We start from the raw sequence: 17,850 nt of genomic DNA, 5'->3' as shown, positions 1-17,850 counted from the left end.
TTATGACAAAGGGAAGAAAAAGCTGGTTACATGAAGGTAAAATTCGAAAACTCTTTTCCTTTTTTTGTCGCAGCATCCTTTTTGTCGTGGTCATTTGCAAACTTAGTTATTAATAATATTTTAAATTATAATTGAGAAATACAATGAATGACATATAGGATATATGAAAAAAAGAAAGAGTAATCTTTTTATTATTTTTCTTATACATATAATATTAATAATTAAAAATAAATGTTATATAATAAACGTTACGATTATAATGTATAATTAAAAATATTAATATGTAATATATAAATATTATAAAAAATTTCTAATACATATTAATAAGTTTAACAATTAATACAATTTACAAATATGATTAGATAACCATACAACTATTGTTTTTCCAAATTTTTTTAACAAATTTTATTTATACATTTTCGAATATGCTATTTAATTTGCATAAATACTGTGCAAATTACGCCGCATTTTCTCTTTTCAGCTTTCACCGACGATTATCTTCGCACGCGGTACAAAATTAATTTTCTTCTCAAAACACACGCGAGTCTCTTTTCAATATCATTGCGTCATTCTCTATACGCGACTCGATAATTCATATGATTTTCTCGATTGCGCAAGTGTCTGATGTAAAGTAAAAGAGATCTCCGTGACCTAAAATCCTTGAAATTGACTCTCGACGTTATTATTTTGCTGATCATTCGGATTCGCGTCGCGGCCCAAAGATTCGCGTGGCATACACGTGCATCACTCTATATGCACAGTTGTCGGCGCATCTCTCGTGCGCGCATTGATACTCTTTCATATTAAACGCTTTCCGAAAGATTATTTGCTCGCGAAACGCGCGTCGATAACCCCGATCGCTCGCATCTTGAAGCTGTAGGATGATCTTATTACACGTGTTGAGAAGTAGAGTCGGATTTCCTTTTCCAGATGAAGCAAGTCGCTTGTCGATGGATTTTCGAAGGAGGGATCGATAATTGAAACAAGCCTCAATTTATATCGCGAGATAGCAATTGAAAGGCAAAAATGTCTCGTCGTCTATCGTCGCGACGCGTGTCGGCAACAAATGGCGAGGAATTCAAAGTACGAGGGTATAGATGTGAACAAATATCATTCATGAATAAATGTAAGGAATTTAAATTAGAATTTATAAATGATATTAATAAGATTTACTTTTGCGCTTTAAGTTGAACGCGATACTTGATATTATTTCGATAAATTAATGCGAGTAATCGAATGGAAAGAAAGATTCTATACACATATCTATATCTAAATATTTACATCTTAAGATAAACACAATTAAACACAGCATATTTATACGCAAACGCTTCTTTTATATTCGATGTAGAATAATTTTGCGTGTTGATAAATAATGGTAAATAACAATCGTAAGAGGAGCGGATTGAATTTTGTTGAAACTTTTCATCGTACGCGCTTGCTTTCTCTCCGAGAGATTCAAGGATGCCGTCGATGCCCGAACAACTTAAGCGCAAACAGATTAACGATGGGCTCAGGGAACGACAGCGGCGGTATATGTACGTGACAGGATGTGAACGACACTTCCTCTTAAACCCTATAATACACCGTCGATCTGTTAGAGTTTCATACACCTGCTTGCCTTCTGCTTAATATGCGCGCCGTAATTAGAATACACGAGACCAACGTCGTGTTAAATAATAAACCGGTCGCGTTAAAGTCACTGGCGGTTCAACTCCGCGCGATTCTCAAACAAAACCTTCGTTCTAGATTTATAACTACCATAATTCTTAGCGTAATTTATAGCATTGATAGATTAACAAATATATGACAAATCTGTATGCAAATGCGAAAATTTAGAGTCTTTTAGAGTATTTTAAAGATAAAAATTAATGTGTATTTGACAAAATTTTAGATAAAATTCACTAGAAACTTGTATATAAAATAATATATATATATATTTTACATATATTTGACTGTTTTCGACACTTCTCAAGTATATAAATTCGTAATAATATATTGTATCTGGCATCGCATCGTGACTGATGTTTATCACAAATTGGAATAAGAATGCTTATCGATTTTTAAACACGGCGAGCAATGCTGATATGGATCATTGAATCTACAATAGATAAAAACATTGGACAAATTGATATTTTTTTTCATAGTAATTGCCTTAATTATCCAGCCGAGAAATATAAATTTGCGCGATGGCAAAAAGTGTCCGTCGCCCTTTCAGTTGCCCTTCGCCGACGTCATCTTTCGTCAGTTTAATCTTTTATAAAAATCTGCAAACTCTAACCGACATAATATCCGCGTATAATATGATAAATCTGACAACGGTGCGATGTGTTACACGGCTGACTTTAATGACTTTTAATCCAGTTAGTCAATGTAACAGATGGCGTAACGAATTTATGTGCTTCGATACCGATTATCGACCAGGCATCGAAAATACATCATCGTTCTTATCAAGACATTTTCCATAGAATATAAATTCTCTCGTTGTTATTTTTTCGCCGGCTGTAATCCCCAATCGAGATCCGAAATCGACTATCCATTCCATCGTATATTTTTGATCCCCCTTTGTCTTTTATAAAATGTTTTTTCAAATTGTTTTAAATTTTATTTTACATTAAATATCTTAAAAATGCAGGCTGACATGTCATCGTAATCGCGCTCTCTTATCTCGGTTTTATTTTCAATCTTTCTTAAAAAATAAGCTAATTTTTGCTTATATATATATAGTTATTATATAGCAAAAGGAAGAAAAATATTGTTGTACTTATAAAGTAATGAAAAAAATCAATCGCAGTGTGAGTTTTTTGGAAACGACAAGAAACTTTAACTCGCGGAATAAAAAAATCGTAAAGCTGATTGTGATTACCGTAGATTGCGCGAGAGTGCGGTTCCTCTCGTTTTCGCACTCGTGTGTCGAGGAATGACGGGTCGTTCGCTTAACTCTCTAATCATTCCCGTGATTTGTGATCGACGTGATAAAAAAGGCGGGAAGAAGATGCGAGGGCGAGGGTCTTATTAAGATTCGCGGACGAGGCTGTCTGATTGAAATTTAATTGCATCGTCGAAATTATCCTCTCTCTTTCTCGACAGTTTCCGTTACACTCAACATTGTGCGTAGTACTACGTTAATGCGACTTTTTTTCAATATAAAAGCGGCCATTTTTGTGCACTTTTACCATTTTGAGATGGTGGGATTCTTTGTAAAAGAACATTAGAAATTAACCCGATCGGCGTAAAGATAGTCTTAGTAATTGTCAAAAATCATAAAGGATTGGTGTTATTTATTATTAAAATAAATAGGTAGCTGGTACGTTTAATAAATACTATATTTGAATAATAAAAAGTTACACACACGCGTTAAAATTTTAATATAAAAAAATTTATTTATACATTTCATTTAGTATAGAGTAGCTAAAGCAGCAATACATTTATAGAATATTAATTACCGTCATATAAATCCAATTAAAAAAAAAAAAAAATCAACTTAATTATATAAGTCTCTCTAAAGGAAAAATAAAAGAATAAAATATTTTCAAATATTGTCAAAGAAATAAAAGTGTCGATTTAAAGTACGAGTTATTTACAGATCGTAAGCACAATCACGAACACACACTTTTCGACAACTTGCTGACTGACTCACTGACACATTACCTTAAACTCGTATCTTTGTAATTTACTTTATTCTATGTTACAGTGGTAATGCACAAGGATAAGGAAGAGAATTCACACCACGACTCGCACTACAGGGCGAGAGAGCTGGCAGCGCTCGCTGCTTACGACCATCATCACCTCGACGGCGAAATGTTCCTACAGGTGAGTACTTGAAACGCTCATTACGTAGAACAGACCGTATTTACGATCTCATTTGGACGCAACAGAATTTTAAAAATGCATATCGACTCGGCGCGCCCGCCCGTATTTATCGTGCCGTGGCGAGGAGGGACACCTGCTTCCTCCTCGCTCTTTCGTCGATCGATCGTCTCAATTCGTTAACCGTGGCGGAGAAATCCATCGTTGCATCGTTGAGATCTCTCGCAGCTGATTCGTGAACACTTGAAAAATAAACGACGAATATTTAACTGATTTGCAATCTGTTAAGTCCTTGGTAACAGGAGCATGCATCGCAAGTTATGGCTGTCCTACTAGTTGACAATATATATGTATGGTATTTATAGTTAGCAACGAATTAACCGCCAAATATCGAGTATGAATTTATATATACAATATTTTAATAACTCCCTCAATTAACTTCTATTATTTTTTTTACTTTTTTTATTTAAAATTCTCTAGATATATATATACTCTTCTCTCTCTTCGATTTATTTATATTAAATTTCAACTATTACCACTCTGTCTATGGCGTATTCGTCCGCGTAAACGATACTTATCTCTTAAACGGCACTTATGCGAAGGGTCATTATGTCAATCCGCGCGTAAATGGAGGAAAAAAAAAAGGATTGCCGGTTGAATTTATTGATTCTAATCTCTAGTCTAAGGACCAATCAAGCGCGATACGATAAGTCAGCGATTATAAACGATCGACTCAGTTTCGAGCGCAGCGATATTATCTGCCGGATACGTTCACCTGCTTATAAGCAGACCATATACGATTTACGATTGATCGACGGTTGGTGGTACGAGTGCGCGATAGATGGAGAGATGAATGAGGTGGCAGAGAAGAGAAACGGGCGTGCTACCGAATGACGATACGTGATTGGAACTGTCTGTCGGGAAAACGATACGATTGAACGTCATTTTTGACGGGAAGAGCTGCAGATGGTTTCGTATTATTATTTCCGATGAAATATAGCGGAAGCGGATAATACGATCGGATCACAATTCGGTATATCGAAACGAAAAGTCTATTATATCGAATGGGATACATTTCTTGTTACGGTAAAGGAAAAATTAATATAACAAATTTTCTTTGCATATACACGACGAATAATGAAGTATTAAATAATGAATAATTAATGATATCGGAAATATTTAAATAGAAAATAATTCAAGTATGTTGGATTTACGAGAAAGTTTGTTGATTTGAAAGAAAATATATATGTAAGGGAATTACAAGAGCGTGTGTGTATTCAAATTTATTTATTTATTTATTTATTTTTTTTTTTTAAATCGTTATACAATTATTTATTTAACTATTATTATAATTATTTATATATTTCTTCGATAAAATGGATTGATTCGTACGATAGAAGTCTCAAGTCGCGTCGGATAGCGAGGAGAGTGCGCACCGAAATTAAATCATTGGTAGTGAGAGGAAGAGACAGGAAGGAGCGAGAGGAGGCAGACGGAGAGAGAAAGAAAGCGGGGAGATATCCGGCTGATGAACCGGCTATGAAACCGAGGCGTACGAGGTGTCTATTCCTCCAAAGTATGGAAGGGTATATACACGGATTAATGGCGGTGTATCATGCAAGGCTATTACGTTCCCTTTCCTGCGTTTTAGGTGCGCGCGCGAGGGAAAGGGAAGCGAGTCCGCGGATAGGGAGAGAGGGAGAAGGGGACAAACAGCGCGGGAGACAGAGCGAGAGAGTGAGAGGGAGGGAGTGGAGAGGAGGCCGATAGAGCGAGATATACGTGCAGGCTTAGGGGGCAGCGCGTCACACTTACACGTACGAAGGGGGGTACGCGCGATTTCATGGGAGACTTTTGCGGGACGTGCGCGCTACGCGATCGAACGATCCCGCCGGCATCTATAACGCCGGGTTATTAATTGTCGGCTCGTTAATTGCGTTACGTACGCCCTTGTACGCCCGGAGCTAATTCCCGAACGGGCCTCCGACAACGACACGCGCCTCCCGGACCGCCCTCGAATCGCCAAACGCCAAGACGATGTGAGCGATGTGGATCCACGTGGTTGACGTATAATATTAAGAAAAGATTTATCGTTTTTTTTTTCTATTTTTGCATTAATTGCATTTTTGTATATTATTCGCCTTTCCGTTTATCAAAATAATTATATACTGGAAGATTACGCAATACATGAGGTTAAATTAAATCAGAAAATTGAAATATTGGAATTTAAATAATCACATTTTTGTAAATTATATATTATAGATTATTTAAAAAAAAAAAAAATTTATAATTATAAAAGAGTGAGAAATTAACGTGTGTGTGTGTGTGTGTGTATAATATCATGTATTAGTTTCTGCACGTTTGATCGACGTTCCATTATCATCTCTTACGTCGAAAGATTTGATTGCAATTTGCCGCGTATATTTGTTCGAATATATCACGATATATTACATAAATCGACAACACTCGTATCTTCCAGACACGGTATATCGATTTATGGAAATGGCGATATTGCAATCAGGTCGCGTGTGATTTTCCCAGCTCGAATCCCGTATATGTTCCTTGAACCTCTGAATACCTCTGGTTTCCGGGTAGAGTTCACCTCGGGCCAATATATCCTCCCCTCGACACTCGTATATCGATAACATATTTATACATAATTCGCGTAGTTCCGTGAAATCAACTTTCCAGGACCTTTCTTCTTCCTCCTACGCCTCTCCCTCAACTCCCCGTTGACCTCTTCTTTCTCTCCCTCTCTGTCTCATCCTCCTCCCCTAACCCCTTCCCGTGCACAGCACCGTCTCTTCTTTCCACCCGCCATATACCGTTTCGCCGATCCTCATAAACTTTACGAACCCGGACGGTAAATCCGGTTTATGACAAGCTGGGGGCTGCCACCACGAGGCATCTACGAAATTACGGCTGAGCGCGATCGGATTTTTATACCTCTCCCCCCAATTATACGCCGCGTGTGTCGCGGCCCCGGACTGACCGGAATGGAGGGAAGGGGGCGAGCGATTGAGGGAACGACTCGTTTAGACACGACACGACGTCTCCCTTGTCTTGTCTCACCGGGGAGGAATCCGCGTCTATCGAGTTACACGGTATCAAATCAACGCCTGCCGGATCGCAGTTTCCCCGCGCATACATCACGTTCTCATTCGCGCGTCTCTCTCCCCTCGAATCTCCCGCCTACATAGGTGCGAGCGAAATTTTTCTCTTTCAGCCTGTATATGGGGCTGGTAGAAATTTAGCATCTACGAAGAATATTTATTCTTCTGGAATCTCGGGATTTAATAATTTATTTCTTTCATAAGAACGCATCTTCTCCCTTTTTAAATCTTTAATTATATTTATATCCGAAATGCTGTTGAATTGAAATAATATTTGGAAAATTATTCTAAATTGACATAAAATTATCTAATATTAACACAACAGATTTTTATTTAATATTTAAAGAAATCGTAATTATCATTATACAGGCACAATATACAAAGTGTTCAAAAAATCATTCAATAATTTATATAGTAGATAGGATACATGATAGAGTAAAAGAATCTTAGCAAACATGGGTCGAAATCTCAACCGTGAGATATAAACATTTTTGTATGTTAGCATTATAATTGATTTATTGGCTTCTAGGTACGTGTCACATACGATGTTTACCTCAATGTTTATAAACCGCGTTCTGAAGGTCCTCCGTTCAATTTCCGTATATACTTCATATTAAAAGATTTCACCGGCAATCAGTCAATTGTCATCAACCGGCGATTGCAAATCTTTGCGATTCACAAGAAGAAGATGCCAAGCGTGTATGAAAATGGAAGGAGGACACGTGGAACACCATTGAATGGACATATTGAATGATTTTTTTTTAACACCCTATATATTATTCAATATAATATTAATTTAAATATTAAAGATGTTAAAAAATATTGAGGATATTTCTTTTATGAAATATTCTCTTATGCTATTCGAGATGATGCTAACTAGATGATAGATGTGTCCCCCCCGATTGAGGAAATTTAATTTGTTTACTCTAATATATTTCGATGAGAAATGTGAACAGGCCTTTTAAATATTATACATTCAGACGCTGTCCGAAGCCGTGTTGATTTCAGGTAGCGTTCATTACCGAGGTTCATATCTAATTTTTTCATTCGAATTCATTGCTATTATGCATCGTTATAACGTCAAAAAGGCAAAGAGTGGATATAATAATGGTCGTGCGAAGAGTGAATATAATGGGGGGGTCTCTTCCGAGAAGAAGCACACGCTCTTGTAGAATTACACGACAATTAAAAATCATTGTTAATCCTAAATATAAACTTGATATCTTTTTTGATGCGACGAACACCGGTGACGACTCGTATTCGTAAATGGTTTGCTAATTATCGTCTTGTAAAGATTGATGTAATAAGAAAAGAATTTTTAATATTATTCCAAAAAGAAATTATTTTTATAGCGATTAGTATCGAAACGCAATATTTCAAGAATTTTCTTTGACGATTTACGTTTATTGATAATTGTTACGGTATCAGACGTCGAAAGTACAATTTCTACCGCGACGATGACTTTGTGCGACGACGCGCAAAACAAGTTCTTCGTGCTAAATACGGAATATTTAAGAAAGAACTGAGAAATCAAATATACGGACTTTTAACCGCGTTAAAGTATCGTTTTTCGCGAGTAGCGTGCAAGGAAGATACCCTCCTACTTGATACTCACTATTCTCTAAACGGGGGGGGGTATGCGGATACATTACTTCTACGAAAGTTTCCTCGCGTAAAACGTTTACTGCCCTTTTTCGTCACTTCAGCCACGAAGGCGGGGGCGAGAAAGAAAGAGAGAGAGAGAGAGAGAGAAGTTGCTTCTCCTGAATCTCCGACGTAAAAGCTCTAAGCAGACCGAAAGCATTCTTCGATCAACTCGACACGAAACCATCGCGCCTGTAATTCGCCACAATAAACACCGCCATTTTCGGAAGAAAGATCGAGAAAATAACGAAAATATATTAGAAATTCTATAAATATTTATATACAGACTTTTGTAATTAAGTAACATCGTTTTAGTTCTCGATATGAATAAAATGATATCCATAATTTTTGCGAAAAACTTTTTACTTTCTTTTTTTGTTTAAATTATTAAAATGAATTTTACTTGAATAATTTAATTACCGACTTTACATCCTCATTATCATTAGTTTAATATAATATTAGTTTACGCAACGTAATTTCTTGGATGAATCGATACGGACTATACGGTAGAAGTTACGCGCCATTTTCCCCTAACATAAAGGAATAAAATGCTGATTATGCGGCCGGTCGGTCGGATTTTTCGCGATCGTTGAACGAAACATACTTCGCCAATCCATTTCTGTCGTCTCTCGGAAATTATCACCCGGCGGGAACGTACGATACACGGCGGGGGGCCCCCCGTCGAGCGCGCACGGCACTCAGCTTTCGTTCCTTTATGAAACTCGAATAAACTTTTCTGAGATTGCTACACGAGAAAAATATGCGATCGGCAGCATTTTTCGCGTCAAGATACCGTTATTACGCGACAGGATCGACCGGTGAAAAGTGGAAAATTATCGTCGGGTTTGCTAATGGCGAACCAGGCCATCCACGAACGATAGAAACGATTTACGAACGGGCTGTAGTAATGCACGATACTCTTGTAAAATGTATTTTATTATACACATACATATATATGTGTATGTGTGTCTATACGCATCAGTTTACAAGTAATCTCTTAGCTTGTAAACTTGATTGTCACATTTTATACGATAGCACCAAAAACCCCTTTTATCCGCTACTCTCTTTCTCGCAAGATGCATTTTTTTTTTTTTTTTTTTTACGAACAAAAATTGGATGTTTCGAATGAAATATAATAAATATTTGGAGCTTTTTCTTATTTAAATTTTAATAAATTATAAAATGTAAGATACATATAGTTTTTTATTTGTATATTTGTGGAAAATTTTTGCAAATGTAAAAATGTTTAAAATTTTTCTATTATTACACTTTGTTAAACAATACAATTTTATTTCTAGAAAATAAAAAATTTTCGCGAATAAATCTTCACGATTCTGATCGAAAATTAAGTTCTATAAGAAAACAGGGCTCAATGAAATTTTTGTTACGCGAAAATTGATTCCGAATCGGTTGAGAAATTCGCCAGGTCCATATTGACTTACTTATCTCGCGGAACGTCGAATTCCGGAAGATGCATCAAGAACGACCAAGGTGCCTATAAAGCCGGCCGTACGAAATGCAAAGTATTGGCGCGAAATTAAAGCCGATCAAAATGCAACGAACCTGTGCATTATGTTGTTGATACAGCACTGCGGGCGAAATTCAGCGACTCGCTCTAGCGGGGGCCCTGCGTCTGCGTCCCCCCCATTTGGCGGTCGTGGATCGACCAATTTTTACCCCGGCGTGTGCAACTCGGGCTTCGGATACAAATCACGCCTCTCAGTGACGTATCGCCGCGCGAAAGCGGCCATTTTGCTCTCATATTTTTTATTTAATAGCCACCAGGCTATCGTGTATCTCGCATTAATACGCGGCAGCTACGCCGCGCGGTAGCGTCGGTAAAAGGGGGTCGTGGTCGAAGCGACCCCCGCCACCCGGTAACCCGTAATCATAACCGTGCTATTTTTCTCCCCGCGCCTTCTCTCCCTTCCTTTCCGGTATGCCCGCTACTACGTCTACGCTTTCAATTTAATGGCCACTTTTCAAAGATACTAATAATGCTCCGCGATACTAATAGGATAGGATGTTTCTGGATATAATTAGGGCAGTAGTGGAAAAAGTGGAACATATTTATAAACGTTTCTCGTTGCTCGTTGGAAATAACGTGGTTTAAATATTTTATTATAGTATTTTATTTTTTATATTATTTTTACACTATTTAAGATCTATCCACAAAGCTCAGCTATGCAGGCACGAGATTACTTCCGTGACTTTGATTACTTTCAAGTCACGAAAACTACTAAGTCCTAAAACGGATTTTCATGCTGTTCGATGCTTGAAAAAACACAAAATGTTACTTAGGTGTTATAAACCCGAAATGACATATTTTTCAGTTGAATGAATTGACACAAACGGTATTTTTCACGTACAGTTTATATGCGAGCACCCGTACATACGTTTATATAATATCGATGTAAATTTATTTCACGTTCTTTACGATTACTTACTTACGATTTTTGTCGATTTTTCAAAAGCCACACGACACAATGAGATCGTAACTAATTCGAAATTCACGATTGCTCGAATCGGTTTGCGAAATCGTCAACAAATAATATCAAACTATTGTTAATTTTTCGAACTGTCAAGCTCCGGAACGAACTCCGTTTCTTGCATCAATCACGACACGCGGCGGGACTTTGCTCCACGCGTGTTACGCTCGTACGGTGCAAATTTAGATCACGTCGCCGCGTGAACGAACGAGCTAAGTCGACTTAAGTGAATTCCGTGTATACGCGGCAAATTGGTAAAGTAGCGAAGAGTGTCGGTCGGTCTGGATGGAACGAGAAGGCACAACGTATACAGTTGATCATCGCGTTATAAGGTCTTACTTGTTGCTGATGGTTGCATGTCTGCCACGGTTCTCCGCGCGAGTGTCGGTGCCCTCTGCTTTTCCCAGCTGATTGCTCCGTATGCGAGAAGCGATAGGGAACCTCGTTCCCGGATGGACGGCCGGCGGTTTCCTCCTAGTCGTTGAACCGGCCGAAAGTTCGCGATTCCTGCGGAACCTGGACTTAACAACTCGGGAGAAACTTACAGAGAAACGACATAGCTGGTAATCTCCGTGTCTAGATCGCATCGTAAAATGATTTTCGGAATCTCGTATGCTTATTCATGAGAATGGAAACGCGATATAGAATTTCTTGTTTTGCTGAAGATTACATAAATTTGTCAAAATTAAATCGATGATTTTGTTACTGCATTAATACAATTTGTACTTGCAATTTTTCTTATGGCATTTCTTGTTAAATTTATTCAAAATATATTTTGCATATTTTGTATACATTTATTTATTTATTTATTTATTTATTTTTTTTATAGATTCGGATTTGTTCGAAATTTATTATTGAGCCAGTTAGTCGTAGAACTAAATGTCTCGTAAAAATCTATGAATATAATAATATAATTTAGCGTCTAAGAAAGCATCTTACGTAAAAGAAAAAAATCGTGTCCAAAACTAACTTTCACTAATAGAAAAGTAAAGCTTTATCCATCATTTAATCTCGACACCTTGAGAATTAAAAATTAACAAAACGGTTTTATTAGAAGGAACTACTTTTTTTTTGTAAAAATCACGTTTTACATGATAAATGTAAAGGAAGCACGCGAAGATAATAAGTTATCAGACATAAATTAGATGATCTTTGATATCTTTTTTTTTTTTTCCCCTCGGATAACACACTGGCATATTGCTTGCATGCACGTCTATAAATACTGAAAAGAGTTTGTTTCTCGCACTTGAAATATCTGCAGAGCGGCACAGTTAATTTCTTAGGGTAACCGCACACTCGAACTTTTACAAACACTCTGTGTTATGTGTTGCGGCGCACACCATGTATGCGCAAGTCATTCAACTTGTTAACTTTCTTAGCCCTGACTTTTGGCGCATCGGCCCCTAACTTTATATATCGGAGAAAAGGAAAGGATTAATGAGTTCATTTGGCGAATAGCCAATTTCACATATATTGAAGAGAAAATCCTTCACAAATAGATTATTAAACGTATTGTAAACTAAACAAAATTCCGCGCCTCTTTCATTTTTCTAAAATTAATATATAATAGAGAGGCAAGATATAGAATGACGAACAAAATGTTTTTTTTGTATTTTTAAATCAATCAGTTATTTGAAAGAAAGAAGTAATATTTATTAAAAAAAAAAATTTTATAACAAAACTTTTGATTATGATGCTTACAAACTTACTATAAATATCGAATAATATCTTTAAAGATTCACGCGCGTAAGCTATATGGCATATTATATTGATTGATTTTTTATTCCTCGTCGTTTAATTCAGTTAATCGCATGTTAACGCGTAATCTTTTTAAAAATTTCTCTTTTTCTTTAGCGTTAAATGTGAAAATAGATAATAATAATAATTAGAAAGTGAAAGTGGTAATGTATATTTGTTATTAACGTAATAAGAAACATTATTCCGTTGATTGAATAATTGTAATAATTGCGATTACTGACAGCTGTCAAACGTGGAAAGTCGGAAGAAAAGGAGCTTTCACGTGTGCTGTTAATTAAGGCTGCCGTCATGCTAAGCTAGGTGAAAGGGTTAAAAAGGAGATCGTAAATTAAGCGACGAGCATTAAAAAAGCCGTCGTGCAAAAGGAAAAAAAATATCGATTGAAATAAACAGACCAGTCGTCGTTAAATCGATCGAATTCAGCACGAAAGTCGAACCGCATCGAAACGTCTGGCGGAAGTTAATTTAGGAATCTTAATTTCTGCGAAACTATTTTTTTCTCGAATAATTTTTCCGTTGTTTTTATAAAGGAAACGTATCGCGTTATCAAAGAAATTGGCTAATCCGCAAGTGTATAATAAATCCATCCACAACGCTTTGCCGACATTTCGCAGGAAATTCAGTTTTAGCAAAATTGAATGTATTATTTTTTAACGCGCGTGTCTTTTCAATATTTTTTTTTTTTTACTAGTTTATTTGTTAATTTTTTTATTAAATTTATAGCGTACGAATATATAAAAAGACTTATTTAATAAAAATTTGTTTAATATTTTAATGAATAATCCATTTAAGCTGTCAGAATTATATTTTTCTTAGTTCTCCCGATTATTACCAATTGTATACATATTTTGATTTTGACATTATTTGATGCTTTGATCCGATCAAAGAAGCGCCAGTAAAAAAAGGAAGCGCCGGTCGTATAATCGACATATGTACGGAATGTGCATCCAGATATAACATTAAATTGTAAGGGATATTAAATGCAATGCGAAGAAGGCGGTTTAGTAGAGAACCTCGATCGTCCACTCCAATTACGGTTTATGGAACGGCGGATACTCAAGCTCGGTACATAATTGCGTCGTAATCATTAATGCAATGCGCGGCTTACTAATCCTAAAATTAGTAGAGACCAGATGGCGGCAGCTGGCAATTACACAGCACCGGGTCAATGATATCACAAATATATCCCCCGTGTATATCTACCGCTTAAGGTAACATTCGATCTTCTATTGTGTTTGCCATCATATTTGTTTCTCGTCATCGAGACGAATGGCTATTTTGATTATATTCGTTGGCATAAAATCTATTTTTACACGGATATCGTCGATTTGACTCATTAATTTTACCACATGTAATTTCAATGACAAATTCAAATTATATGGGATTAATAAACTCACGTTCGAGCCCCTCGCGAAATATTCGTCGAGTAATCGCGTCGCGTCTCTCTTTTCGAGATGCGATAAACTTTAAGATATCTGTCTTGATATGTTTTTGGAACGATCGGATCGGGAATCAAGGACGTCGCTAGCACGGTGAGCGGAAATTAAGCAGAGAGGGCGAATGCAATTCTCGTAGACAGTGAGTCGTAGGTGAGTCAGTGTGCGAGAGAGAAAGAGAGAGGGAGAGACATGGACTGAGTCAAAGGTAAAGTCTGCAGGTTGGGTGGGTGCACGGGATGGGATGATATGAGGTTAGGTTGGTGGTCGACGGGGCTCGCCTTGGTCTGGCACCGCTAGTCCTTCCCGTATTGATCGCGTGCTCCTTTCCTCCCTTAGATACCGCGTCGACCCTCTCTTAAGCCTTACGTATGGCCCGGGTTCGCTTCTACCTTAGGCCTTAAGCCGCCGAGACGTTCATGGTGGATCCTCTGATCGGGGTTAAAATCAAGGGTTGAAATTTATATAAATTCGGCGAGTTTACTCTCGCATACACAGATGATTGTTCATGATAATAAAATGTGATTGACGCGAAGCACATTTTTTTCATAGTTATGTGAAAATTCAAACTTGACAGATTTTTTTGTCAATAATATTTTTTATAGTTTAGTTAGTAAAGATAGATTTATTTTATTCCGGTTTATAGCAATTTTTTTTTGATAATTATCTTTTATTATTCAAAAATTAATACCAGCAAAAATTTGAAAACGCTTCTCTGCTAGCTAAACAAATCTTTAGAAAAGTTTGAGTTTCTTTTATTTTATTGATTATGATTCAATAGAAATCAAGCAGTAGAGCAGTTTAACTTTTACACATATAAAGTAACATGTATTATATCTTTATTTTACAGGCAAAAACACAGATAAATATTATCCAAGCAAATAATATAAAGTAACAACTCCATTTGTATAAATAATTCAACACATTATATAACGATTGTCATTGCTTTTAAATCTATCACATGAGATACAATACAATCACTTTTCCCACGTATGCATATCCTACGGAAAAAGTGTTTACGCGAAGCACACACACACACGGACGCATTCGCCATCTGATAACATGTTTTTTTTTTTTTTCACGGCAAGGTTGTAAGATGGTTGCCGGTGCGCTACATGCATATGCGCAATTTGAGGAAGGGGTTGTATTTACCGCGTTGTTTAACGATCTTAACGAGATACGATGCCGAAGAGCTTAATTAACGGAGAGTCTGAAAGACGTTCGTCACGCGCGCTCGATATGCGAGAGGGACCAATAAATTACCGGACGAATTTAAAAGATATATAAAGCCTCTTTCTGGGAACCGAGCCAGGAACGAGTCCTTGTCGTACGTACGAACGAAGCTGCAGCTGCAGGTGACCGCTGCCACGATCGACGAGCATAATAACACTCGTACACGTCGAGGGTATCGATACTGCGACAAATTTTGACACGAGTGTCGATGAAGAGATGCGAAACATCCAAAGATAAAAGATCTCGTATCTCTAGTTAGGTTTTACCAGTGTTTAATTAGTTTAGTTTTTTCCAACCCCTTGTTAAGACGTCGATGCAACCGTCAATTATTGATCGCTGCAGTTCGTTATAATAATTACTTTAAATCGGAATAGCGATGATGTTACGTTTTTTATCAACATGATCTATATTTTATCGAAATTATTTCTAAGCGCGATTGACAACGATAGTAAAATTCCACGGCAGATTAGCTGATCCAGTTTCGTCGTCGTCGCCAGGCTCGGTCGCGTGCTCGTTCGCGACGCAATTAGTCGTCTGATAAACGAGAGTAAGACGGACGAAACGGGAGATAAATTGTCGCGAGGGAACGGCGGGGAGAGGGAGAAAAAGCCAGGCCGAAAAGCAGGTTAATTTGGATGCGGCTGCTTTTAATCGGCCGTACCAAGATGGAACGCGGCGCGCAATTTACGGGTTTGTTAATGATGATAACGCATGCAACGCGAATAACGCGCGGCGCGTATGCAAACGAAAATCATCACGAAAATTCGCGTTAAATATTTGCATTAATGTTCTTCCACACCTTTATTGATCCTCAAATGCAAACGACTTCTCGCTTCGCATTTCTCTCTCTCCTCGGGCAGGTCGGGCGTTGATATAGCATTCGTTACATAAATTTTATTCTACTTTGAATCGTGTATCAATAACTGATTAGAGATATGTACGCCTTTGATTTTATGCCGGTATTAAAATAGACAATTCTACGAATATTACATTTTCACGATGTGTCGTGTGTTTATTTATGCGTTATTTCTCCTGCGAAGTGTTCGCGAGGAAAGATTAATACGATACGTGTAACAACGCGGATCAATTAACATTTCGAGCATTTTAATATTATAATTTTCATACAGATTTTCGTACAAATATATTGAACAAAATCATAACGAATTATATTCACTCCAGCAATTTTAATTTTTCATTTAATTTTATTATCGCGATATAAGATCGCGTTGTTTCGCTTGTCGAATTATTATATCGAGTTGTGAATGTGATCGTGTAACGAAAAAATTTTTTAAAATATTCTCGCAAAATAACATTAAATCCATTCGCCTTTCGATATTTAAATCCGATATTAAATCAGCGCCACGCACGGTTACGCATCGCGGAAGCGCGGATGTTTTTCTCTTCCGCGAGGATAGGGGAGGGAAAACAAAGAAGGAGGAAGGAAGAGGAGGCGGAAAAAGATGCACACGTGGTTTTTTTTTTTTTTTTTTTATTATTTCTCGCGTGAGCCGCTCGGCGAATCCAGTCGCGTGCCACTCGCGGGCGCACTCGCGTGTTCCGTCCAAGCGTGAACTTCTAATACCCCTTCATCCTCACCTTGACTCTCCCGCATTAGCGGGTCGCCAATAATACTTTACGCACGAAATCTTTCCATTTTCTTCGCTCACATGCGAGAGCGGCAGTCACGGGCAAGGAGCTCGGCGATACCCGGCACGATCGGTACCGTATGCAGATTTCTAGTTCAAGAAATCAAACATCGTTTTGCGCGGACATTTATCACGAACATATATGCGAAACTCATCTACAAACTTAATTATAGAAGCTATGATTGAAACATTAATTCGAGCATTTTTCGTTTGCCCACCTCGGTTACGTATTAACTTTGGAAATATATTCCAAGTTCTAAAGATACATAATTCAGCTTAAATTTCTATAAATAATACAAAAGCGTTTATTTACGGAAAAAAAAAATTTGGTTTGCAATAATTCAAATATAATTTGAAGCTATTTCGAATTTATATTACTATAGGACATAAAGCCCATCAAAAAGAACGACTCGCTTCCGTTTCGCTTCGCTTTATCTCCGACAGAATGATAATCATGATCGCGAAGGCTCCGCAAATTGGTCGATCGAGAGAGAAAACCCGATTACTACCCCAAACAATGCAATTATAGTAGTAAGGGCGAACGAGTCTCGCGGGATGTCTACCGTGGAATGGCTATGTCGGCCATTTCGTAGGTACGGGAACAGGAAGGGGGAAGCGCACGGAGAAAATCCTATTATAGCTTCGTATCCTACGCGACGTGGTACATAGAGCGTGTGGGGTGAAACGAGACGAGGTCGTCGTAAAGACTCAACCCTCGCGCACA

At 37.5% G+C, this 17,850-nt stretch overlaps 1 protein-coding gene across 5 annotated transcripts in view; it reads left to right on the top strand.

The window, feature by feature from the left end:
* Ss (spineless) overlaps positions 1–17,850 on the top strand; it is a 171,458-nt gene that overhangs the window by 120,784 nt on the left and 32,824 nt on the right. For all 5 annotated transcript variants that reach the window (XM_070301476.1, XM_070301475.1, XM_070301478.1 and 2 more), the window contains one exon: positions 3,692–3,810. In XM_070301476.1, coding sequence (XP_070157577.1) covers positions 3,692–3,810 — 119 coding nt within the window. The remainder of the gene's footprint in view (positions 1–3,691; positions 3,811–17,850) is intronic.

Source organism: Polyergus mexicanus, unplaced genomic scaffold (genome assembly GCF_030449975.1).
Source record: "Polyergus mexicanus isolate NDT 795.1 unplaced genomic scaffold, iyPolMexi1.0 SCAF_9, whole genome shotgun sequence".
In the NCBI taxonomy this organism is placed as follows: domain Eukaryota; kingdom Metazoa; phylum Arthropoda; class Insecta; order Hymenoptera; family Formicidae; genus Polyergus; species Polyergus mexicanus.
Note: the sequence above shows the minus strand (reverse complement) of the source record. Positions and strands in the feature narration are given on the sequence as shown.